Consider the following 20,708-nt stretch of genomic DNA (forward strand, 5'->3'; position numbering starts at 1 on the left):
ACTACATTTTTGTAGCTTTTATAATTATTTTTTTTTTTAACAAGCTCTGATTCATAATGAATGGTTTAAAAAACCATTAATGTCTGGCCATTTATAAAAAGTATATGTTCAAATGTATCCCACAATTAGTTTGTTTTAATCGTGTTTTTCACTCTATATTTAGGCTATAATAAAAGCATTTTTTTGCTTAATTATAAATAAAAAGCCTTTAAGTGCATCAAAGCCTACTATACTTATAATGATATATTATTTACCATCTTATTAGCCTTGAGATTTAAATCAAGCCAACAATTTTGAGGTTGCCGATCGTTCACCGTATAGAGCTCAGTTGAACATTGAGATTCGTACTCTTCGGACGGTAACGGAACAAAAAATTCCTAAATAAATTTCCTAGTTTTTTTCCGGCAAAACAAGTAACGAAAATTTATTGTACTTTTATCTCTACTATGGCTAATGTCCAAATTTTGCAGGACAAATCAATTCACCATGTGCAGCTATCCTTGCTATCCTTGCGCCGCCTTGTGTCCCTGCGGAGGCAGTGGACCAAGTGGATTCTACGATCCTTGCTTTGGACCCTACAACGGCCCATTTAACTCCTGGTGCGGGGCAAGTGGACCCGGTTTCTGGAGAGGTGGATGTTGCTAGTTTTGTCATGAGCCGTAGGATTTTAGCTACTTTCTCACACGGAAAAATCGGAACTGCTGAACGTAAGCTAATTTAATTTTTTTTTAATTTTTTAAAAAATTGATTTTTAATGTACAATTTAAAACAGATCTCTTGCAAGGAAACTAAATTACCGTCCCGCATGAAGAGAAAAATGTTAATTAAATAAAGTGTTCAAAATACGTTTTTTATTAATGTAAAGGGGAGTGAGGGGGGATACACTGCATGCAAAATACAACTTTTAAATGGCCTCCGAAAGCTTCCTTGATTTCAGGTTCAAGAATCTTGTGTGCTGTGCTCAGGACTCTACCTTCGGGTCTTGACAAGCAATCTTTCGCCATGCATTGAAGATGAAGATGCCCGCTGCCTGTCGCTTGTTGTTTCCGGATTTTGTCACTCCACGAAGTGCGTGGGATATAAATATATATATATAGGTAGTCGGTCTCAGCTTGTTTGTCAGGAGACGGTCCTTTCTGATTTATTATGTTGATGCCGAGTCGCTGAAATGCCGATGTGTGCTGCGAGTAATTTGAAATTATGCGCGGCAACGCCACGACGTATGCTTAACATAATCAAATAACTCATACGCACCGTGTACACTTGATGAACAAGGCGATGTGCGAGCAGAGCTATAAAAGAAACGGAGAAGCAGCGAAGGTGAACAACTTCCAGTTCTCGACTTTTTCATTATCATAATTTCTAGTTGATTTCATTGAGCAGCAGCCAGCAGGAGGTAGGAAGCAGTGGTAACAACCTGTCTGCCCGATTGATACGCTCAAGTTCGCTTTTCAATTATGTGCCCAACAGACGTGACTATCGCGCATAATGTGCCTGATATGTTGGCGGCTGTTGTGCCGCCTTCCTTTTCAATGCCCGCACACCTTTTGCAGGTGGATGGCTTCATTACGCTTTTATTGGACAAACCCCTACCACCCTCAGTTGAGAAGTGTTTAAAGGTGGGCCAGCCTGGCCAACAACTGGGCCCGTATGTGGGTTAAAACGAAAATGTAAACAAAAGGTAGCATCGCGCAAACATGGCCAGCGAATCTGGCCAGCAGCAATCCTTGGCAAACATATGCACGAAGCGGAGGTTCTTAGAAGTAAAAAAAGGGATTCATTCCCAACCCCCTGGTAATGGGGAAACGTGAAAAGTGCTGCCACAAAATAAGGTTTCGGTTTTTGGTTTAGGCCACTGGGGCAAAGGCAAACAAAGCACAACAGAACGCGCAACACATTGGGGAATATTTTGGAAAATGGAACATCGAATGGCCAGAGAGAATTTCCCCCAAAAACATTCGGAAAGCGAGAAAGAGGCGAATTTTCCGATGAACATGCACTTGTGGAACGTAGCGATGAAAAACAAAAGGAATGAGATACTAAAATGTTGTTTAATTAAGATAATAACAATCAGTTCGATCGACAACTAATGTAGTATGTAATCATTTGTGTTAACGTAAATATAATATTATGCATATAATATAATCATAATTACTGTATTGAGATTATTGTTTATACTATATTATTGATAAGATTATAATTACGCTGAATATAGATTTTAGACCAGTTTTAAAGCTTATAAATGCTTTAGACATTATTTGAATTTGTTTTGTTATTATTTTAATAATAATCCTATTAATCTAGCTATTCTATTTACAATTTACCTTTCAGTCTCTGTGCTACTTGCCGTGTATACAAATAGATAATGATATTGACCTACGCTAAACAAAGTATAAGATAATAATAATTTTCCACATTTTATAATTGCTTTTTTGTCCATATCTGCCGGCTTCGTTATTTATTCGAGCGCAATTTCGTTGTATTGTTTGCTTAGCTAGAAATTTAATCTGTTGACACCGCAACACTTGCCAATGGAATTGGTAAACAAAGGCGTCCACTGCAAGTGCGGGACACTCAAGATGAGCATTTCAGATGAAATGGAATACGGCACCCTCAATTTGGATCCCAGAGAGCGTCGGAAAATCGCTCAGAGAGAGAGAGAGAGAGCGAATGGGAAAATCGGAGAGAATTTCCCACGGTGGAAAACGACAACAAACGAACGAATGCGACCGAAGCCACTGGCAGTTGTGGACGGCGATTTTGGTAGCAAGCTGGGCGACTGGGCGATGAATCCGCCAGCGGATGGCGTTCAGTTAGGATGTGCAGTTCCAGCGGTGCGAACGTGTTCCGGGCGCGCCAATTGGCCAAGTAGCCGAAAGCAGCCAAAAGAGCCAACCCATTTCAGCCGGAACGGCAACAGTTTTCACCTCGAAGACAGCGCCAAAATATGCCAACGCCTGATTGAGGGCCAAAATCGCGGTCGCGCGTTTTTGTGTAAATAAACAGAAAACATCAGATCAGAAACCACATTGAAATCAAATTCAAAGTCGAGCGGAACAAAAACATCAGCGCATCGTTTATCACAGAGAATAAGATACAGATCCGCACAATTTATTTTTCGGTTTCAGTGGAAGAGCACAAGTTATTCACAATTGTTTTACTAAATGCCAGCGTGCGGAGTGACTGACCGATGAGTCGGCCAGCAGCGAACGCGTAACGTATACGCCATGTGAGCCGGATCGATGGGATCGTATTCCGGCCAAGCCACAATGCCATCCTCCTGTAAATAGCCAGCAGCCTTTTCTACTCGCGTCTCTGTCAAATGTGTGTCCGTGTATCCGCCACTGTATATACTGTAGACTCTAATTGTTTAAACCACAATAAAAAACGAAACCAAGCAAAGAATAAATAAATATTAAAAAAAAAATAGAAACGCGCGTGTTTTGGCCACAGAACGCGCAGCACACACAAGTTTCGGTGCAAAAACGGGTATAAATAAGCGAAATAATAATATGCGAATGCTGTAGGAATAGTTAAATTATTAGGATTAATCGATTGGAATTTCGCGCGCAATAAGAACTAATTATAAACACGGGCAGCATGGGACCAATCAGACTCTAGAGCTAGCCACGCATCCACAAAGTTAGTTGGACGAACGCCGGTCACGATCACGATCACTATCACGATCACAATGGATTATAGCCGACTGAATGCCAACATCAATACGGGCAACATCAGCACCGATGACTTTCTGGCCGTCTTCTCGACCGGAAAGCCGGACAATGCCACCCTCAATCCGCCCCTGCTCAGTGTCGATGGTCAGCTGACCCTGCCGCCGGGATCGGGATATGTCAATGTCAACGATACGATATTCTTCCTGAATGGCAGCTTCTACAACAGCAGCCTGCAGCTGGCGGCGGGTTTCTATAATCAAAGCAGTGCTTCCGGGGCGACAGCGGGCAATCTGACCAATCCGAATCACACAGAAGTCCACTGGGATGGCCGGTATCCCAGTGGATATACGCTTACGCACATCGTGATCGCCTCCATCATTGTGACCATCCTGATGATCATCATCGTGGTGGGCAACATGCTGGTGATCATAGCCATTGCCACGGAGAAGTCGTTGAAGAACATACAGAACTGGTTCATTGCATCGTTGGCGGTGGCCGACTTCTTTCTGGGCCTCATCATCATGCCATTCTCGCTGGCCAATGAGCTGATGGGCTACTGGATCTTCGGCAGCTGGTGGTGCGACATCCACTCCGCAATGGATGTACTCCTCTGCACCGCCTCGATCATGAACCTGTGCCTCATCTCGCTGGACCGCTACTGGAGCATCACCAAGGCCGTCGACTATCTGAAGTCGAGAACGCCGGCGCGAGCCGCCGTCATGATCACGGCGGTCTGGATTATGTCCGCCCTCATCTGCATACCGCCGCTCCTCGGCTGGAAGGTGAAGATGCCCGAGGGACCGCTGCCCAAGTGCGAGGTAAGTGGCAAGTGGTGCTCCTAAGTGGCGCAATAATCCACATCCCATGCGAAATTGACGCCAATTGACGGCAATTGACGTTGCCCCACCGACAATCGAACAATGAAAATTCAGACACGGGTTGTGGAATTGAAAAGCATCGTGTGTGTTGCCCAATTGGCTGTTTTCTAGATGACGTGTATGGAATATGGAAGATTACTTAACTTAAATGAAATTCTGTTATTCAGACTATAATCAACGGTTTGGCTTATAAATATCTTCAAATTCCTTACAAATCAAGATAGCAAGCACAAATTTATTGTTAAAACACACAGACGTTAAGCACTATTATTTTTTACGAACTTTTATGATGGTTTTTTAACAAGGCATATATTTAGCTTAAGATTTCAGGTCTCGAAATGTTTACAAAAAAGTCTTTATAAAGTAGCTGAGATAAAAAAGATGTTATGGCACATAATGGCATTTTTATTTTCTTACCAGTCTGGGAACATCTGTATAAAAATAGGCCAAATGTATTCATAAATTATTTCCGTAATGTCTTAATAATTTACCGTGGCTATTTTAAGCAATATTTTCTAGCCCGATATAGCCACTTTTTGCACGTCAATAGATGCCATCGCTGCCGAGTACTTATATTTGCGAACAATAAAGCGGTGAATGGCTAAAATGCTGGCCAAAAGCTCGGCTAGCAACATGCAAAGCGCAAAATTGCGGCCTCTTTCTATGCAAATTTGCAAGTTGTCGGCACGATTGTCAGATGATTCGGCGATGCCTTGGCTGTTGGTGGAAGCCAACCCACATTCACATCCCCTCGATTCTTGGGTCACGCAGGGAATAAACGCAGAAATATTTATGCATATGAGTGGTGGCTACATTCCGAGTGTGTCTAATTCCGCCAGCTGGAGGCGCCCCGACTGCCTAATACAGATGCAAACGACTCTAAGCCAGGTCCCAAAAAGTAGGCTATAATGCATAAAAATATGCGCATTATCATGCGGGTTTGCCAGTTGCTGAATTTGAATTTCTGTGGAGCACAGACCACCATGCATAGAAGCCTTTCAGTTTGCATGTGTGCCTGTTTGTGGGCCAAAAACGTAACAAACTAGCTGGAAAATTCAGAAGAGAAATTCCCCCCATCCAAGGCAAGACAAAACATCAGTAGCTGCCACAAGCTGCCTCGTTTTTTCGGGAAAATTCCTTAAATTTTGCCACAAATTGAAAACGTCCTTCACTAGGGAATCAATCGATGCAGTCACTCACACACTCGCCGAAGTCAACGAGAAAAACGCTCAATCACAACGACTGACTGACTGACTGACTGACCCCTTCGACTGCTGGCTGCTATTGGCACAGAATTCGCTTTTTGCCCCCCCCCCCCCCCAGGAATTCCAGCTTTAAGTGGCCATTTTGCGCAATGGAACTCAGCAGTGGCAAACAATTTAAATCGTTTAAAAAACTTTACACCGAAAAGCTGTGCCAGTGAATGAAAGTGGCCAGTGGTGGGTTAAACCACAATATTATTTATTGCAATCATGATAAATGCGAAGCAAAATGGAAAATGCAAATAGCCCAGGGCATTCCCCTCCATATCGTTTCTATCTGTATCTCGCCTGTCTCCAGAATTCTTGATTAATTTTTATATTTTCCCTCCACACGCACAACACACACACACACACATTGGACAGCAAATAAAAAGCAGAAAAAAAATGAGAACATAATAAAGTAGCAGAATATAATAATAGAGTGGATGGCGAACGAAAATATCCTAATATAGAGGACTGCTTACGTAAAGTTTGCCATTCAAATTAACCTTGAGACAATAAAGGCGCTGGAAAGTGGGACGAAGGCACTTATTTACGATGGCCAGCGTCCAGTTTCGCATATTCCGGCCAAATGCTGGCACATTAATCAAGCCTAAGTGGCCCGGATAAAGTTCCAGCTACGGCGAATGAGCAAACATGTTTTTAGCCCAATTTTAAGCAGTCTAAACAGCACAAAATGACAATTTATAATGGCCAAACTTTTGTACTTACGGACATGAGTTGGCCCGTTCTACGACGCTTAAAGCCATCGACTAACTTCTGAATCCATACTCCACCTTATTCCGAGCACTCAAATTAGCATGGTGACAACAAATGCCACATCAACCGGGCAAATCCACTTCACCTATCAACCGACTACTCTGACAGAAAAGAAAGATACATCTAGTTTTCAATCAGATACTTTCTACTTAAATGTATCTTGCAGATGGTAAAATTATACGAGATAGAGGTTTGCAGTTATATATAATTTCGGTTTTACTTGGATTAAAATTGACGACTGACCAATTAATGTAATGCAAATATTAAAAATGTTGACCTGTAACTTTAATAGATATTTAACATTGTATTTACACTTATAAAGAGGCTTTTATTCTTATGTGTTGTAATTTCGCATATTCCTCGCATATTTCTTGATATAAGAATAATTTTTCTGTGTTCTGAACAGATACAGATACATTTGTTATTTGAAATTGAATCCTTCGGAATCCTTTACGACTGGTAACTTCCTCCTGCATCAGCGGGTAACCAGTTGAAATTGATTTTTCGTCGAGCAAACGAGCTCTGTCCAATCATTAAGCAAGTCTCTCGCCTGTCGACATTGGCCTTGTCCGGGGTTGGCATGTGAAACCCCCAATTTGGCGGCCCAACAGCCGACGGAGAAGGATGAGTACGTGGCTGGGTAGGAGCAGGTGGCGAAGCAGGGCACGCGGAGGCCGAAGTGGCATGGCCTGGTGAACATTTTAATTATGACACCATGTTGACATGTACAAAATTGTTGTTCGCCGCCGCCGTCGTCGTCATCGTCGCACATTGAACCGCAATACAAGCCGCTGGGGAGGTGGACAAAAAAGTGGTGGGGTGGTTGGTGGGCGGTTTTCGTGTGTGGCTGAGGCGCTGATTTGACACTTGCCTGCTCGATTTAATTAATAAAATGGCATTTTAGAGCGCGATGACGCTGATTTCGAGCAACGAACTATTTTTGGCCTTTTTGTTTTTTGCAAGCCTCCAAGGAGGAGGAGAAGGAGGAGGAATACATTTGGGCAGGCGCCTTTAATTGACATCATCTGGCAGCGGCGATGAAAGTTTGCGCTCCCTGATTAATGCCGTACCTAATGAGGTATATCCCAATATGGATGAGTGTGGGTGGATTCGTTATTTTTGGACGCATAATTTGGTGGCCCGCGGCGTGGCCCAAAAATCAACTGGCATTGTTCGCCGCCCACGTAATGGCTGCAATTTCACACAGCCAGCTCAAGAATCTGGAGGGCCAACAAATCTACAAATAAACATACAAAAGACCGCTTATTGAATGAAGTGAAGGGCGGCCGCTGGTTCTCGAGAAATTCTAATTCCAAGGAACTACATTATTCACTGCTCGTCCCATGGAGCCGCAGCCATTGTGTCCTTTGTGCAGCTGGCTCAGTGGCAAGGGGTCGCACAATGGACCTTATTATAATCCGTAAAGGGCCAAACACTTTATTGAAATATTAATCGAATATTATATACCATTTTACGGAACATGCACAAAAGCCAGCCAACACACAATGGCGCAACAAATGGCCAGGATCAAAAGTGCGGCTCAATCGGCTTTTGGCCCCCATTTTCTCAGTCTTGTGGGCCATAGAAATCGCAGTGAAAGTTTTGAGTAGTTAAGACAAAAACGTGGAGCATGGTGTGGGTGTGTACTCAAATTACGGGGCCAACAGTGCGTATGTGTAATGTGATGTGTAATGCGATGATATGCGGCAGCGTAATAACGACTTAAGTCATTGCCTAAGTAGCTCATTAGCGTTAGTATTTTTTTTTTTGTGCCCAGCTCAGGCACTTTAAAGGAAATTAAGAGAGTGGCGCGGAGGGCATGGCAAAAACGCCAGTTTTCCTAATAATGGCTGCTGCTTTTCTCCAACAACCTCAATGTCGTGGCCGGCGGCAGTCGGGCTGCCAAGGGCTTTAAGTTGACATTGAGCCTGGACAAGTCCACGTCCACGTCCACGTCCAGGTCCAGGACCACCACTATTTTCAGTCCACCAGAGGCAGAGTGTGTGCGTGAGCCTGGGCACTTTTGATATTTTCTCATTATTCCATGTACATGTGCATGCTGAGGCTGTAATTCTCGTTAGGTCTTTGTTACATTTCATACACTTGACTTGCTTGGCTCGGCTTGAAGACTGTTTGTTGTTTCTGTACTTACATTTGCCTTCCCAGACGCGCGCATGTGTGCGAGTGTAGTAGCCCTTTATGTTGGCTAAAGTATTTTACATTTTTTCCATTCATTTTTTTTGGGGCAGCATTTTCATGCAAAAGCAAAGAAATGCCAGGACTCGCTACGAAAGAAAAAAAGGTTCAACAGCAGTGAGCTAATGGGCTTAGTCCTTGAGATACTTTCCCTGGGCGGGTTCGGGCATGCTTGTGTATCTTGCCCTGCACTTGGGGAAAATATCAAGTATTTTGCTAGTTTGCAAAGTTGTACACATTATGGATTGCACATTTTTTCATGGTAAACAATTTCATGGCTTTGCTGCTGTTGCTTTAACTTTTCCCGCATGAGATCGCAGTGAATAATTTATAATATATGCCTGTTGTTTAAATTTAAAACTGATTGCCAATTGCACAACGGACTAGTTGTTTTCCTGTTGAGTTCATATATAATGCATAACTAGTAATCGAATTGAAGGTTCAAAACAAAAGGGTATTCCTGAATTTTTCGGCTTAATTCTTGTAATTGTGGCTCTGTTTTTTCTCACTGCACTATGTAGCTTAGTGTATTTACTGTGTGCCCCTTACCACGTTTCCACGTCGTTGGAAAAGTTCACTTTTCTCGGCCATTAGGGTTTGAAATGGCTTTTAAGATCATAATCAGTGGCATTTATTTTTCGAGCGGCAGCCAGGAGTTTTTGGGAGCGGAGACAGCAACATTTACGCATTGAACTGCGTTATTACATCCTTGATTTGTTTATAACAGGAAATTATTAAAGAAAATATATACGAGCCCCAGCAGCTGGGGGAAAAATCGGAACAGAATCAAACAGCAAGCATACGCCCCGTTTACATTCCCTTATTTTTGGCCAGCTCAAATCGTTTGCTAATTTCCGCTCGTCGCGCACTCATCGCAGCTGACATTACATTACACAGATACACAGATACAGATAGAATGTTGTTTGTGTAGCGCCAAACAACTGGCGGCAATGCGAAAAAATGAAATGAAACACACACAGAGGACATCGTGTGCCTTTGAATGCCCGCCACACCACAAGGCATATGCCTTGGCATTTTATGCGTAGCATAGGCAAATATTGACATTTTAGCTTATGGCGCACGCACCACTAACTGGCGCCCAACGCTTTTTTTATTCACCAGCTCCCTCGCAGCTCCAAGCTCCAACTCCCATCGTTTGCTTAAATTAAATTACTGAGCAATTCTTTCCGGCTGCTTTTGGGTTTTTCTCTGCAATAGTATGTGTGACTCGTTATTGTGAGTGCCTCACGTATGCCATTTGTGGTCTTCCCATACATACAAAGAAATGCACTTATTCTTTAACTATTAGCTATTAAGTGGCCTGTTTTAGATATTTTTCATAATATTTATGAATGAGCAACTTTCCTGATTTACATTTGAAGATTACTGAAAGAGTAATCTTCTAATAGAAAGAAGTTTCTCCTAAATGTAAGCTGAACCATTAAGCATAAATGGCTTTCCCGTTCCAATCTAAGATTAGATATATATATGCTTTAAATTACAATTACATCACAATTATAATAAAATTTTATTCTCTGTGTACAGTGCTTACTCCTCAACCGAGATTTCATCTCCAACCGCTCAACTGCCATGTGCAGTGCAGCCGCTCATTGGCATTTGTCATGCCCGGGCAGGAACTTAAAGTCGGCACAAGTTGAACTTCACTTGGAGCAGGACCCGTATCCGGATATGTATGGCACATGCCTGCTACTCCGGCTCCAGGGGCTTATCCCCCACATCCCTTATCATGGCTGTCGCGTGTTTCGCCAATGGCTTCTTTTTGTACTCCTCCTCATATTTTTTTCTGAAGGGGAGCGCGTGTGCCTGGCAGCTGGGGGAACTTTTCGTGCTGCTGGCTCCGTCGGTTTGATTAAAATAAAGCCAAGTTTCTAAGCCCGGATTAGTGTCCGAATTATTATTATTTTTTCATTCTTCTCTCTGTTATTTTTTTCGGTGGCCAACGCGTTCTCAGTCAATTGTTTGGCTTCGTGGCTTAGTCAGCTGGCGTTTATTTATTTATTTATTTTGTGCGCTTCATAGACGTTGCTTAAAGTCGCTTCGTTTGTTCTTTGCACAATTTGCATTGCTTACTCACGGAGGCAGTCTGAAAAGTTTTTTATTGCATTCCATAGAATGCAGGAATGGGTCCTGGAGCAAAAACAGGCACCGAATTCCCACATTTGTTGCTATGCCCCTTATCGCATCAAGTACTTTGCCCCACAAAGTTTGGCTCAGATACCCCATACATCGTACATTTACATTACATATATGCCTGCATCTCTGTGTGTGTGAGCTGATGTCATCTCGTATGAAATATAATTCCTTCGAAAAAGTTTAATGTCATTATTTTTGTTTCGGATGCTGGGCTCGTACCAAAAGCGTCTGGGAATTTCGCACGCGTATTAACTTTCGCTTGCCAACAGGCAAGAAGATCATAACGAGGCTTAAACCAGTGGCCACCGAATGCCAGCCGAAGCAGATTTTGTATTTATGAGCTTGCCACAAGAATCTTAGCCCTATCTGCTGCCAAAGTAAATTATATTCGCCAAAATAAATTGAACAAAACAGGCCGCAAAAGCTGGGCAAATTGAAGATGGGCGAAAAACAGACGGAGATAAAAGCAAAACTCTTTTACAATTGACTTGCGTTCCGCTGATGCTAATTGAATTAAAATCCATTGGAAAGTTGTTGTCTGCACGCTCTTTGGCCTTAAGGAATAAGCGGGAAACTCGATTGGATGGGAAAGACATTGCACAGAGAAAAAAGTGTAGTGTAGTAGTAAATATTTACAAAAAAAAAATAATTAACCAAAGCGGATTTATGTCTTTATAATATTATATTTTTATTAATAAATTTATCCATTATTTTATTTTCCAAGATTATTGTAAAAGTTTATTTTGCTGGCCATCTGAAAGGGTCAAAGTTAATTTATTGCCGAACAAATTGCGAACATTCTGTCAAAGTTTTTGATTTTTTTTCCGGGCAAACTGCTTTGCAATCGTAAAGTCAAATGGCGCCTAATTGGCAAAACAAGCGGAAAATCGCAAATTAAAACAGAATCTCACCAAGTCCGAGTCAAAGTTGGAAATAAATTTGTCTTGGCCGCTCAGTCCCTCAGAAGACCGTGCAACACAAATAAAACAAATTGCGCATACGCCCCGCAGCCGCTTTAGTTCTGCCCTGTGATTTTCACTGCCGACTGGCGGCGCTCTCTTTATTAAAGGAAATCAAATAAAATGAAATGAAATATTTACCATGCCCTCTGCGCTACTCCCATTCAATTTGAGCAAAAGGCAAATGCCTGTCGCCTTGGATTCCGTTGGCCAAATGCCAGCATGTTGGCCATAATTAAAGAGTAAGCCGGCTGCACTTCATTTTACACGCATGACCCAACACCAAATGCCGTTCGATACGATCGTATAATTCTTTGGCAAAAAAAAAGGGGCAAGAGACCGATACCGAATCGAAAAAATCGCTTGACATTTATGACAACATTTGCCCACATGAACACCATAAATTAGCTTCACGCAAAAACTTTGCGCCATCCGCTGTCATAACAATGTCAAAACTTAAATATTGACAATGCCATTCACATCGACATCGGATCGCATTGCCGTGCACCGCTCTGTTTAGCCGCGCTCGGCTTTATGGCAACGCATAATTTAACCATATTCTCGCCGAGAAAACCCTTTCTCACGCCATGGACTCTCGGCGGAGACTTTCACTTTGGTTTTCGGTTTTTCGGTTTCAGCAGCTTTGGCTGGCTTTCTGGCTTTTATGTGAAAATTGCGAGCAGTAAATAAAAATAAATGAGTATGAAAATTTTTTTTACCCCTATCAGCAGAATTTTTTTATTTGCTCGCCGAGAGTTCAAGACCATGTGGTGTAGGTCGCTGGTCCCACTCCACTCCACGCTGGCACCTCCTCCATAATAATCGTAATGAATGGCTTATCACGCCAGCTGGCGTTGTCACCCATCGTCATGGCCATATAGCCATCGTCTGGCGCCTTTGTTGGTTCGATATATTTGTGTGTGTGGGTGGGCGGGAATCGCGGGAAATTGTTAATAAACGAAAGAGTTGTGCAGTTGAAGGAGCAGGAATCCCGGCGGCAACTCCTCGCACGATTCGACAATAAAATTAAATTTAGCAATTCAATTTAATGCGTTATTTGTCGTAAATTTTTACCGTGCCGGGCATATTGATTTACTTTCACTTAAGCCAACGAATGTGGAAAGCTGGAACTGGAAAACAACCAGGCTGAGATAATTGCCAGTTGAGTCAGCACACATGGGAGCAGCGAGCAGTATGCCATATGAAGATTTATGGCCGCGCCGAAATCAAACACCAATTTCGCCTTTCATTAAACTTGAGTTTTGAGTGCTGGCTTTAAGATTTTTTCGCCGTCGGTAGCATTATCTGCCTTAGCCAGGAACGGGAACGCAATCCCTGGTCCTTGGCACTTTGTCGCATAAACATAAACACTTAGAAATTCAGCGGGAAAAACGAGTGGGGCCATCCAGCAACCGGCGTTAAAACAAACAACAATGTGTCCACAATGGTGCAGAATTATTTTTTGCCTTGTTTTCTTTTCACTCGCAGGCGGCATAATCCATTTTGAATAAAATTCCGAACGAGCAGACACGGCAAAGGAGCCGAACTGGTTTCGAGAACGAGGCATACACGGAGAAAAATAGTTAAATAGTTCGGGTTTTTAAAAGTAAACCACAATTTGTTATTTTCTTGATATTCGAAAGTTTAATAAATCAGGAATATATTTGGTTTTATTATGAGCATTGAAAGTATGTAGCAGTGCCATTTTGACATTTCTAAAATTTGTCTATAATTATTACTCTTGACAGCGTAATTATTATTATTTGATATGTGAAATACATTTATATCAATAACGGTAATAATAGCAAATAAAGACATAATTCTTTAAGCAAAGATAACGCTCTTTATAAAATGAATTTAATGTCAAATTTGCTACCTAAAAAGATACAGAAAGGGTTTTTAAATTTACCTAAAATATCTGCTGCCTTCAAGGATGTTTTTCAATAATATCCAGCTAAATTATGGAGTCCAGACTGTGCTATTATTAATTCTCCCCAGTGTATTGAAAGCAGGCGGCTGTTGAAATCCGGCCCCATCCTTTGTTTGTGGCGGTCGGCGTTTGCCTTTTTTGGCGTTTGTCGCCGGCGATGGCAACACGCTTAAAACATGAGCACGGAAAACATTTACATAAAATCGTCTTAAAGTATTTGCGCGCCTCATCGTCCTCGTCGTTGAATCCTGAAAGAGAGGAGAGGAGCAGGAGCGAAAGGACTCGGATGCGCCCGTAGGCCAAATAAATTACACAAAATGTCGTCGGTATGTGCGATAAAGTGGGTCGGAGAAAAAAAATAAAATAAAAAAAATATAAAATGGGAGGCAAAGGCCCAAAAGAGAAATTATAGAAATTGCATTTATTTGGCAAAAGCATGAATAAGTTTTTAATTTGCATTGCGCTCTTAATTCAGTGTACCATAATCTGGCACTAAATGCAAACATAATTACCCCAAGCGGCGAGATAAACTTTCGTTTTGTGCGAATTGAATTAAATTTTCCAACTGAAATTGCATTGCGTAAATGAATTTGTAGTTTAATTTGCCGCCTTTGCGCCGGGGTAACTTTGAAATCAACTTTTGCACTCGCCGCACATGTCGTTTGGGGAGCCATTCGGCCACCAGAGAAATCAAAAAAGTTCAAAATTAAATGAGACAGAAGCGAGGGCAAAGTGGGAGGGTGGGGCAGCCGCCCAAGGCCACAGGAGGTGGCAGGTCCTTGTTGCCACACTGGCGCACAGACTCACGATTCCCATTCTGTTGCAACTTTGGCTCCGAGTATCATTGACTCTCAATGGGGCCAGATTCAATTTAGCATATATGAGTTTAATTTCGACATTCATAAATCCAAACCAAAGCCCCCGGATGATTCATGTAGTCTCCCTGTCCTGCCTAATTATGCAAAAGTTTGCCCCGCTCCAAGCTCTTACTTTTTATTGCCACGGCTCTACTTTCCCTTGGGTCAATTTTAATTACGCTCATTTTGAACCTTTTAATGTAAATGAAAAACAAAGTGGAAAAGCGTTAGGAAAATGCGAAGCAAAACAAAAGTAAGGGCAAACGGAATGGAATCGAGCAAATTTAAAATTAAAACAAAAAAATATAAATAACAACAAGCCGTAAAGCAGGGCGTGTAAAATTTGACAGCGGCAACGAAGTGAAAATTGCCTCAGCATAATTGAGAGAAAGCCCGCAGTTTCCTTTTCTCCCAACTTTTGTACATTATTAAAAAAATATGCACATTGACATTTGAGGACAGGCCATGTCATAAATATTAATTTTCCCCGCCCTTTTTTTCTTTTGGTTCTTAAATAATTCCGTTTGCTTGTTTATCTGCATGCTGGTTAAGCCTTTGACTCGGTTACATCATAAGCTTCAATGGGAACCCTTGCATATTTGCCTTTGACTCTCGGAAATCCATCTAATTTTGCATGCCAAAAGGAAATATTACCTCATCCTCGCCCACTCACATCCACAGCATGCCCGATCCTCTGGCTGCTGCTCCTGCTCCTCCTTAGCCCGCGTGTATAATCGTCAATCATCATAATTCCGGGCACACGTTGCGCATACGCCCCCATGTCGATGGCTCATTTTTACAAATGAAGCGCATTTTACAGTTCGCCATAAAAGCAAGAGCCTTTGCCTTTGCCATTGCCCTTGCCATTCCTTTGTCTTTCATTAACACGCCAGCACGACGATGAAGACGAATGACACTCGGATATTTCTTGGGGCTGGGAAAACAGAAAGGAATGAGGAACTTTCAGGCAGACTCGAATGGGAGCTGGTTTTAGCCTTCATGCATTCATTTGCGGCGCCAGGGTTTTATTGAGTTATTGTTGCCAACGTTGGCACTAAGCCCGACCTCAGTTTTCTCACCAGGACGGAAATGGAGCACTCATTGCGAGGCTTTGATCATTTCCCCTTTTGCCCAGCCAAGCTGAAAACTGCATTGGCCGAGAGTGGCCGAAAGCCAGAGGCAACTCTCCTTTGAGGCCGCGATAAATTCCAATCCCACATACACATCCTTTTTCGACTGTCACCAGTCTCTGCTGTTATGTTTCTATTCTATTTTGCTATGTTCCCGTCTGCTGGCATTTTTATTTCATTTGGCTTTATGAAATTAGTAAATGCCAGGCCGTTGTTGCTGCTACCAAGAATTTCATGCCATCAAGGAGCAGCAACAAAGCATAGAATGCGGAAAAATCCAACCCAAGCGTGGTGGTTGTTGTGGGAATAAACGTTAAAATATGATTTGATATTATGGCCGGGACAGCAGCAGCCATGTAGCTTGGCCATTTGTTATGCTTGTTATGAATTCGAGAGTGCCAGGATACCACAAAGCACGATCCGGAGATGGAGTGCTTCGCATCAATGGCATTTTGATTGCAAATATTAAGTCATTCGACAACGGCGATGTTGAGTAAATGTCCTGACCCGAGGCAACAAGTAGATGGGATAACTTTAACTTAAAAAAATGATTACTTACAAAAAATTTACTTATGAATAAGATTTAAGGAAGAATCTATTTACCTTCTAATAAAAGCTTTCAAAAGTTCTTACATAATCCAAACGCAATTCAGTTGAGAAATACATTAGACCTACAACTATTTTGGCGTAAATCGAAATCATACTTTAAGATACAAATTTAAGAAATATTTCGCTGCCGGAACGAAAGTGTGACTTTCGCACACCACGGGAAATCCCTTAATTTCCTCCATCTCTGCGTTACTCTTTTGACTGTGATTCTGACCGCATTGCCGACTTATGTTCTGCGTCAGTCGCAGTTGCCGATCATAAACTTACCGCACACACACTCGCACAACGAACGTATAGGCAAATAAATAAGAAGCTGGAGGCGGAGGAGTCCGCAGGAGAAGCAAAGCCAGCCAGTCCGTGGTGCACCCAAACCAATCCCATTTGCAGCACCTTCAACCTATGCTTCGCACTTGTCTTCCGAGGCACTAGGAGCAACTCACAGCGCACATATCATTTGTCTGTCTGACTGCCTCCGCCCGTGTGTGTCCTTGTGTATTTTTTTCTTTTTTGTCTCCCATTGTAGTTGTCGTTGTACTTGTATTTGTATTTGTTGATTGTAGTTTGTTGCCGCCTTCGTTGTCGTGTTTGTGGTTACACTTTGCGTGCTGTGTGTCTGTGTCCTAGCCCGCTAACCCGCTTTTCCCCGGTAACCAGTAACCCGAAACCCACGCGGCGTATACGTATTTTTTCCAGCCCTTTGCATGCGGTCGACCCCCGGCGTGTGTGTGAGTATGCGTTCGTGTGGGTGTGAGAGTGCGGATAGCTGCGCATATGTGTGCGTTGGCCTATTGTGCTAATAGGCAACACTATCGTATTTTAACAGCTTTTATTTACCTACATGTATGCGCACTTGCTCACCGGAAAGAAAAATAACTTTTACTTGTTCTTGCGGCGGTAGTGCACTTAAATAAAAAATACATATATTGTACTCCTTAAATGTGTATAAAATATTGTTGTCAATAATGAATTCAGAATGTGAAGTCACATATTATACCTGTTATACTGGAATATGAAGTAAACTTAAATGGTTACGTTATCGGACTGAACTAAAAAATATCTAGTGGATGTGGAAAGTTTCATATATAAATATAAAAACTTTTCATTGCACCTTTTATAGGCTCTCCTTGTCGTGAAAGTGGTATTCCCTGCAATATTTTACCGAACTGAAATTGCCTTTAAGCGCTGGCAGTTTACTTTATGAATTAAAAGGGACCCGTCTGCCACTCAGTGAGTCAGTCAGTCATTCAATCGCCCACTTATCCACATGTCATCCGTGGAGAGGCGGGACTTCCACTTGGCGCCCCGTCCGCCGGTCTTCCGTCCTCCGCCTCCGCTCGTCTGTGATCCGGTCCCAACATGATTGGCATTTTCAAGCGCCAGCCCAGACCGTAGCTATCCCTCCCGCCAGCCCTCGTTTCCGTGTCGGGATGTATGGTCCTTTGTTAACACATTTCCCTCATTCTTCGATACTCGTGTTTTTTTTTTTCTTGGCGCACTGATAAAAATGGTGAAATGACAGGTTTTATAATTGGCGATAAAATGCCATTAACAAGGGACATTGTAGGTCCCGTCCAGTCTGTCCGGAATGGCACGGCAACTGGTTACGTGTTTGCCGGGCCACCTGAGCAACCAGTTTTGAGTGGCATACCCACACATACTAACGCAGCCGAGTGGGAAAGGATATAATGGAATCCACATCAGCTGCAGCTGATGCTCGGACTTCTTTAAGCCTTTCTTTAAAACATCCACGCCCAAGATTTTAGGGAAGGGGTGGGGCCAAATAAAGTGATGAGTAATAAATTGCCTTTTTGGGCCGTTAATCATGTGAAGTCAATAAAATTTTTAATGGCTCCATAGCACTCGACTGGCGTTTAATAACTCAAAAAAGTGGAAAGAGCCAGGATGGCTGCCGAAATGGAAGTTGTGCTCACAAGTGAGGGGGTAATTCAACTAGGAGGCAGCGCCCCGGTTTCCGGTTGATACTTTCACATCCAGTGGACAGGGAGCTCGGCGGAAGTAGCAAGTAACAGCACTTCCTGCGTTGGGCGCCAGTAAACTGTAATAAACACTAAAACGTAAAATGCTGTTGCACAGACTCAACCCGGCTCCTCCTCCTCCTCCTGTGTCCCCAGTGCCATTTGACTGACAAATGTGGCCAAGGAAATGGCAAGGAAATTAAAACAAATATAAAATGCTAGCAGCTAGGCAAGAGCAGCAACACCCACAGAATAACAACAACAACAGCGGAAAACACACTTTAAAAAAAGCAATGCCCTCTAGGTCACTTGATAATTATACATTTCTTATGGCCAAGATAGACAAAATCAAACAAATTGGTAATTATTCCTATATCAATATCAATTGCCAAAGTTATTAGCAAATTTAATCGTATTAGGATTTTATCTCAGTGCTCTTCGGACTGTGGACAAACTTGCCCGGCCAAATGAAAATAAATATGGGGCTAACTTTTCTGCTAATAGGCAGGACGAAGGCGTTAGCGGCTGGTGGGCGGGGCAGGCGGTTCTTTTTCTGTTGCGCTAGTCATTTGCCATAAAAGTCAACAACTTTCCCTGGCGCAACGCTGATAAAGGCCAGTCCATGACTACCGACTTCCCTTTTCGTTCCCGCCCCATTCATTTCGATTGAATTACGCGTAATCGTTGCGAGTGCTTAAAAATTAAATTAAAATTTTATTTACTCCAGTGCCGCGCCGGCGAGGGGATTCATGTTGAAAACGGGATTTCAGTTGGGGAATTGGGAGTTGGGGTGGTCATGGGGTGTCCCACCTTCACCTTATCGCCGCCGCACGCACACCTTGCCATCGAGGGGGCCATAATGTACCGCTGGGTGATAAGAAATCGATTTGTCACCGGGACGTGAGACTCAATTGGCGCTTAAACAGAAGCCAAAACCGCGGGGACATAAATCAGGAATTCGCACACATGCACACACGAGTTGAATGTCTCTGCGCATCGAGGGCGTCTAAGTTTATTACAGTTATTCCAGCGAGTTGTTTTAAATCAAATCCCCAACAAAATACTCTCAGCTTTTGTGGCAAATGTGCGCAGCTTAGATTTGGCTCGAAGGACAGCTGGCGATGCGGGAAAAGGACTATCAGATACCCCGTACTCACTGCTTAATATTGATATATACGTTAAAATACATTCAACATACACTTTTCTCTATCAACTGCGATATTATTACTTATATACATCCACAATCTCAAGCAACTGATATACCCCTAAAACCCGGAAGTGTTGGTACCAAAAGAATTGAAAGAAATTTCGAAGAAATGGCATTGTCAAGCCTAACTATGAGCCCCTGGCTCTAATGATTATTAGCTTGCAGGTGTGCGCGTTGTCTGTGTTTAGCGCTGAGTTATCCCCGATTTACAAGTAAATCCTCGAGTGAAATATAATTTGCATGTGTTCTTGTTTTTGTTTTTCAAGCAAAAATTCAGCTGAGTCGATCGAGCGATGACAAGAGCAGCTGCAGGATTTTGGCCAACGGGGCAGAGATGGCAAGTAAATGCCAGCGCGCTTCGCTTGATGTTACCGGTTTACATATTTCGCGAGTAAATCCCCTTTGCCAGACAGCCAAAAGCAATGGAAAAGCGCCAGGATGAATGCTTGGCGTAGTCGTTTCTGGATTTCCTCTAGCTTTCTCGGCCCGCCTTTCGTTTATGGCACAGCGCGCTTTTCCGATTTTCGCGTTTCCCCCAATTTGGTCTCAGCGGCAATGTTTTCGCCTGAGTTGCACGTCGAATACTTTCAGCGATTGCCTCAGAAGCCGCAGAGTAAACAAGCGCGTTCACATTAACTTTCACTTACTTGTGTGTATGTGTGCCGCCCGCCTTTTTCTTTGCTCGCGCACTCACACAGTCACTCACAATTTAAACGCTTCATTTCACTTTATTTCGACTGCGATTTCAATTTAAATTCCATGGTTTTTCATTTTCCCTTTTTGGCTGATGCCTGAACATCTTTTACTTTGGCATGCTCTGCTGTGGCTTTCTAGATTTTCCCCGCCCACGAGCATTGTATGAAAAACGCTCATGAAAATGAGTGGATCTCGGTGATTTCAATTTTTAATTTGCCATTTACCAGCAAAGCCATTGATTAGCACAAGTTTCCACCCAGTGGCCTTTGCTTTAATCAAAAATGCAGCGAAAAGTCGGAAAAGATTCGCGAAAATCGCCAATTAAAATCGTCTTAAACGATGATTTTCAGATGTACGTAGGATGTGATTACCATTTTGCCGAGTGTATTCCGTGGCTGCCGGAATGTTTTAATTAACTTTT

At 42.7% G+C, this 20,708-nt stretch overlaps 2 protein-coding genes across 4 annotated transcripts in view; both read left to right on the forward strand.

The window, feature by feature from the left end:
- The first annotated feature begins 254 nt into the window (after window positions 1-254).
- Window positions 255-845, forward strand: LOC6727526. 2 transcript variants are annotated; one of them, XM_016176434.3, is made up of 3 exons: window positions 255-413; window positions 471-707; window positions 773-845. In XM_016176434.3, exon 2 carries the CDS (start codon window positions 487-489, stop codon window positions 643-645), a length of 159 nt encoding a protein of 52 aa, XP_016034102.1. In that variant the 5' UTR covers window positions 255-413; window positions 471-486; the 3' UTR covers window positions 646-707; window positions 773-845. The 2 variants fall into 2 exon arrangements, with proteins under 2 accessions (XP_016034102.1, XP_039151106.1); XM_039295172.2 differs by having other exon boundaries at window positions 347-418.
- Window positions 846-2,477: 1,632 nt separating this feature from the next.
- The window catches only part of LOC6727527 (probable G-protein coupled receptor No18), a 50,118-nt gene continuing 31,887 nt past the window's right edge, over window positions 2,478-20,708 (forward strand). For both annotated transcript variants that reach the window (XM_016176435.3, XM_039294642.2), the window contains exon 1: window positions 2,478-4,492. In XM_016176435.3, the coding sequence (XP_016034103.2) occupies window positions 3,692-4,492 (801 nt within the window). In that variant the 5' untranslated portion in view covers window positions 2,478-3,691. The remainder of the gene's footprint in view (window positions 4,493-20,708) is intronic.

Source organism: Drosophila simulans, chromosome 3R, assembly GCF_016746395.2.
Source record: "Drosophila simulans strain w501 chromosome 3R, Prin_Dsim_3.1, whole genome shotgun sequence".
NCBI lineage: Eukaryota > Metazoa > Arthropoda > Insecta > Diptera > Drosophilidae > Drosophila > Drosophila simulans.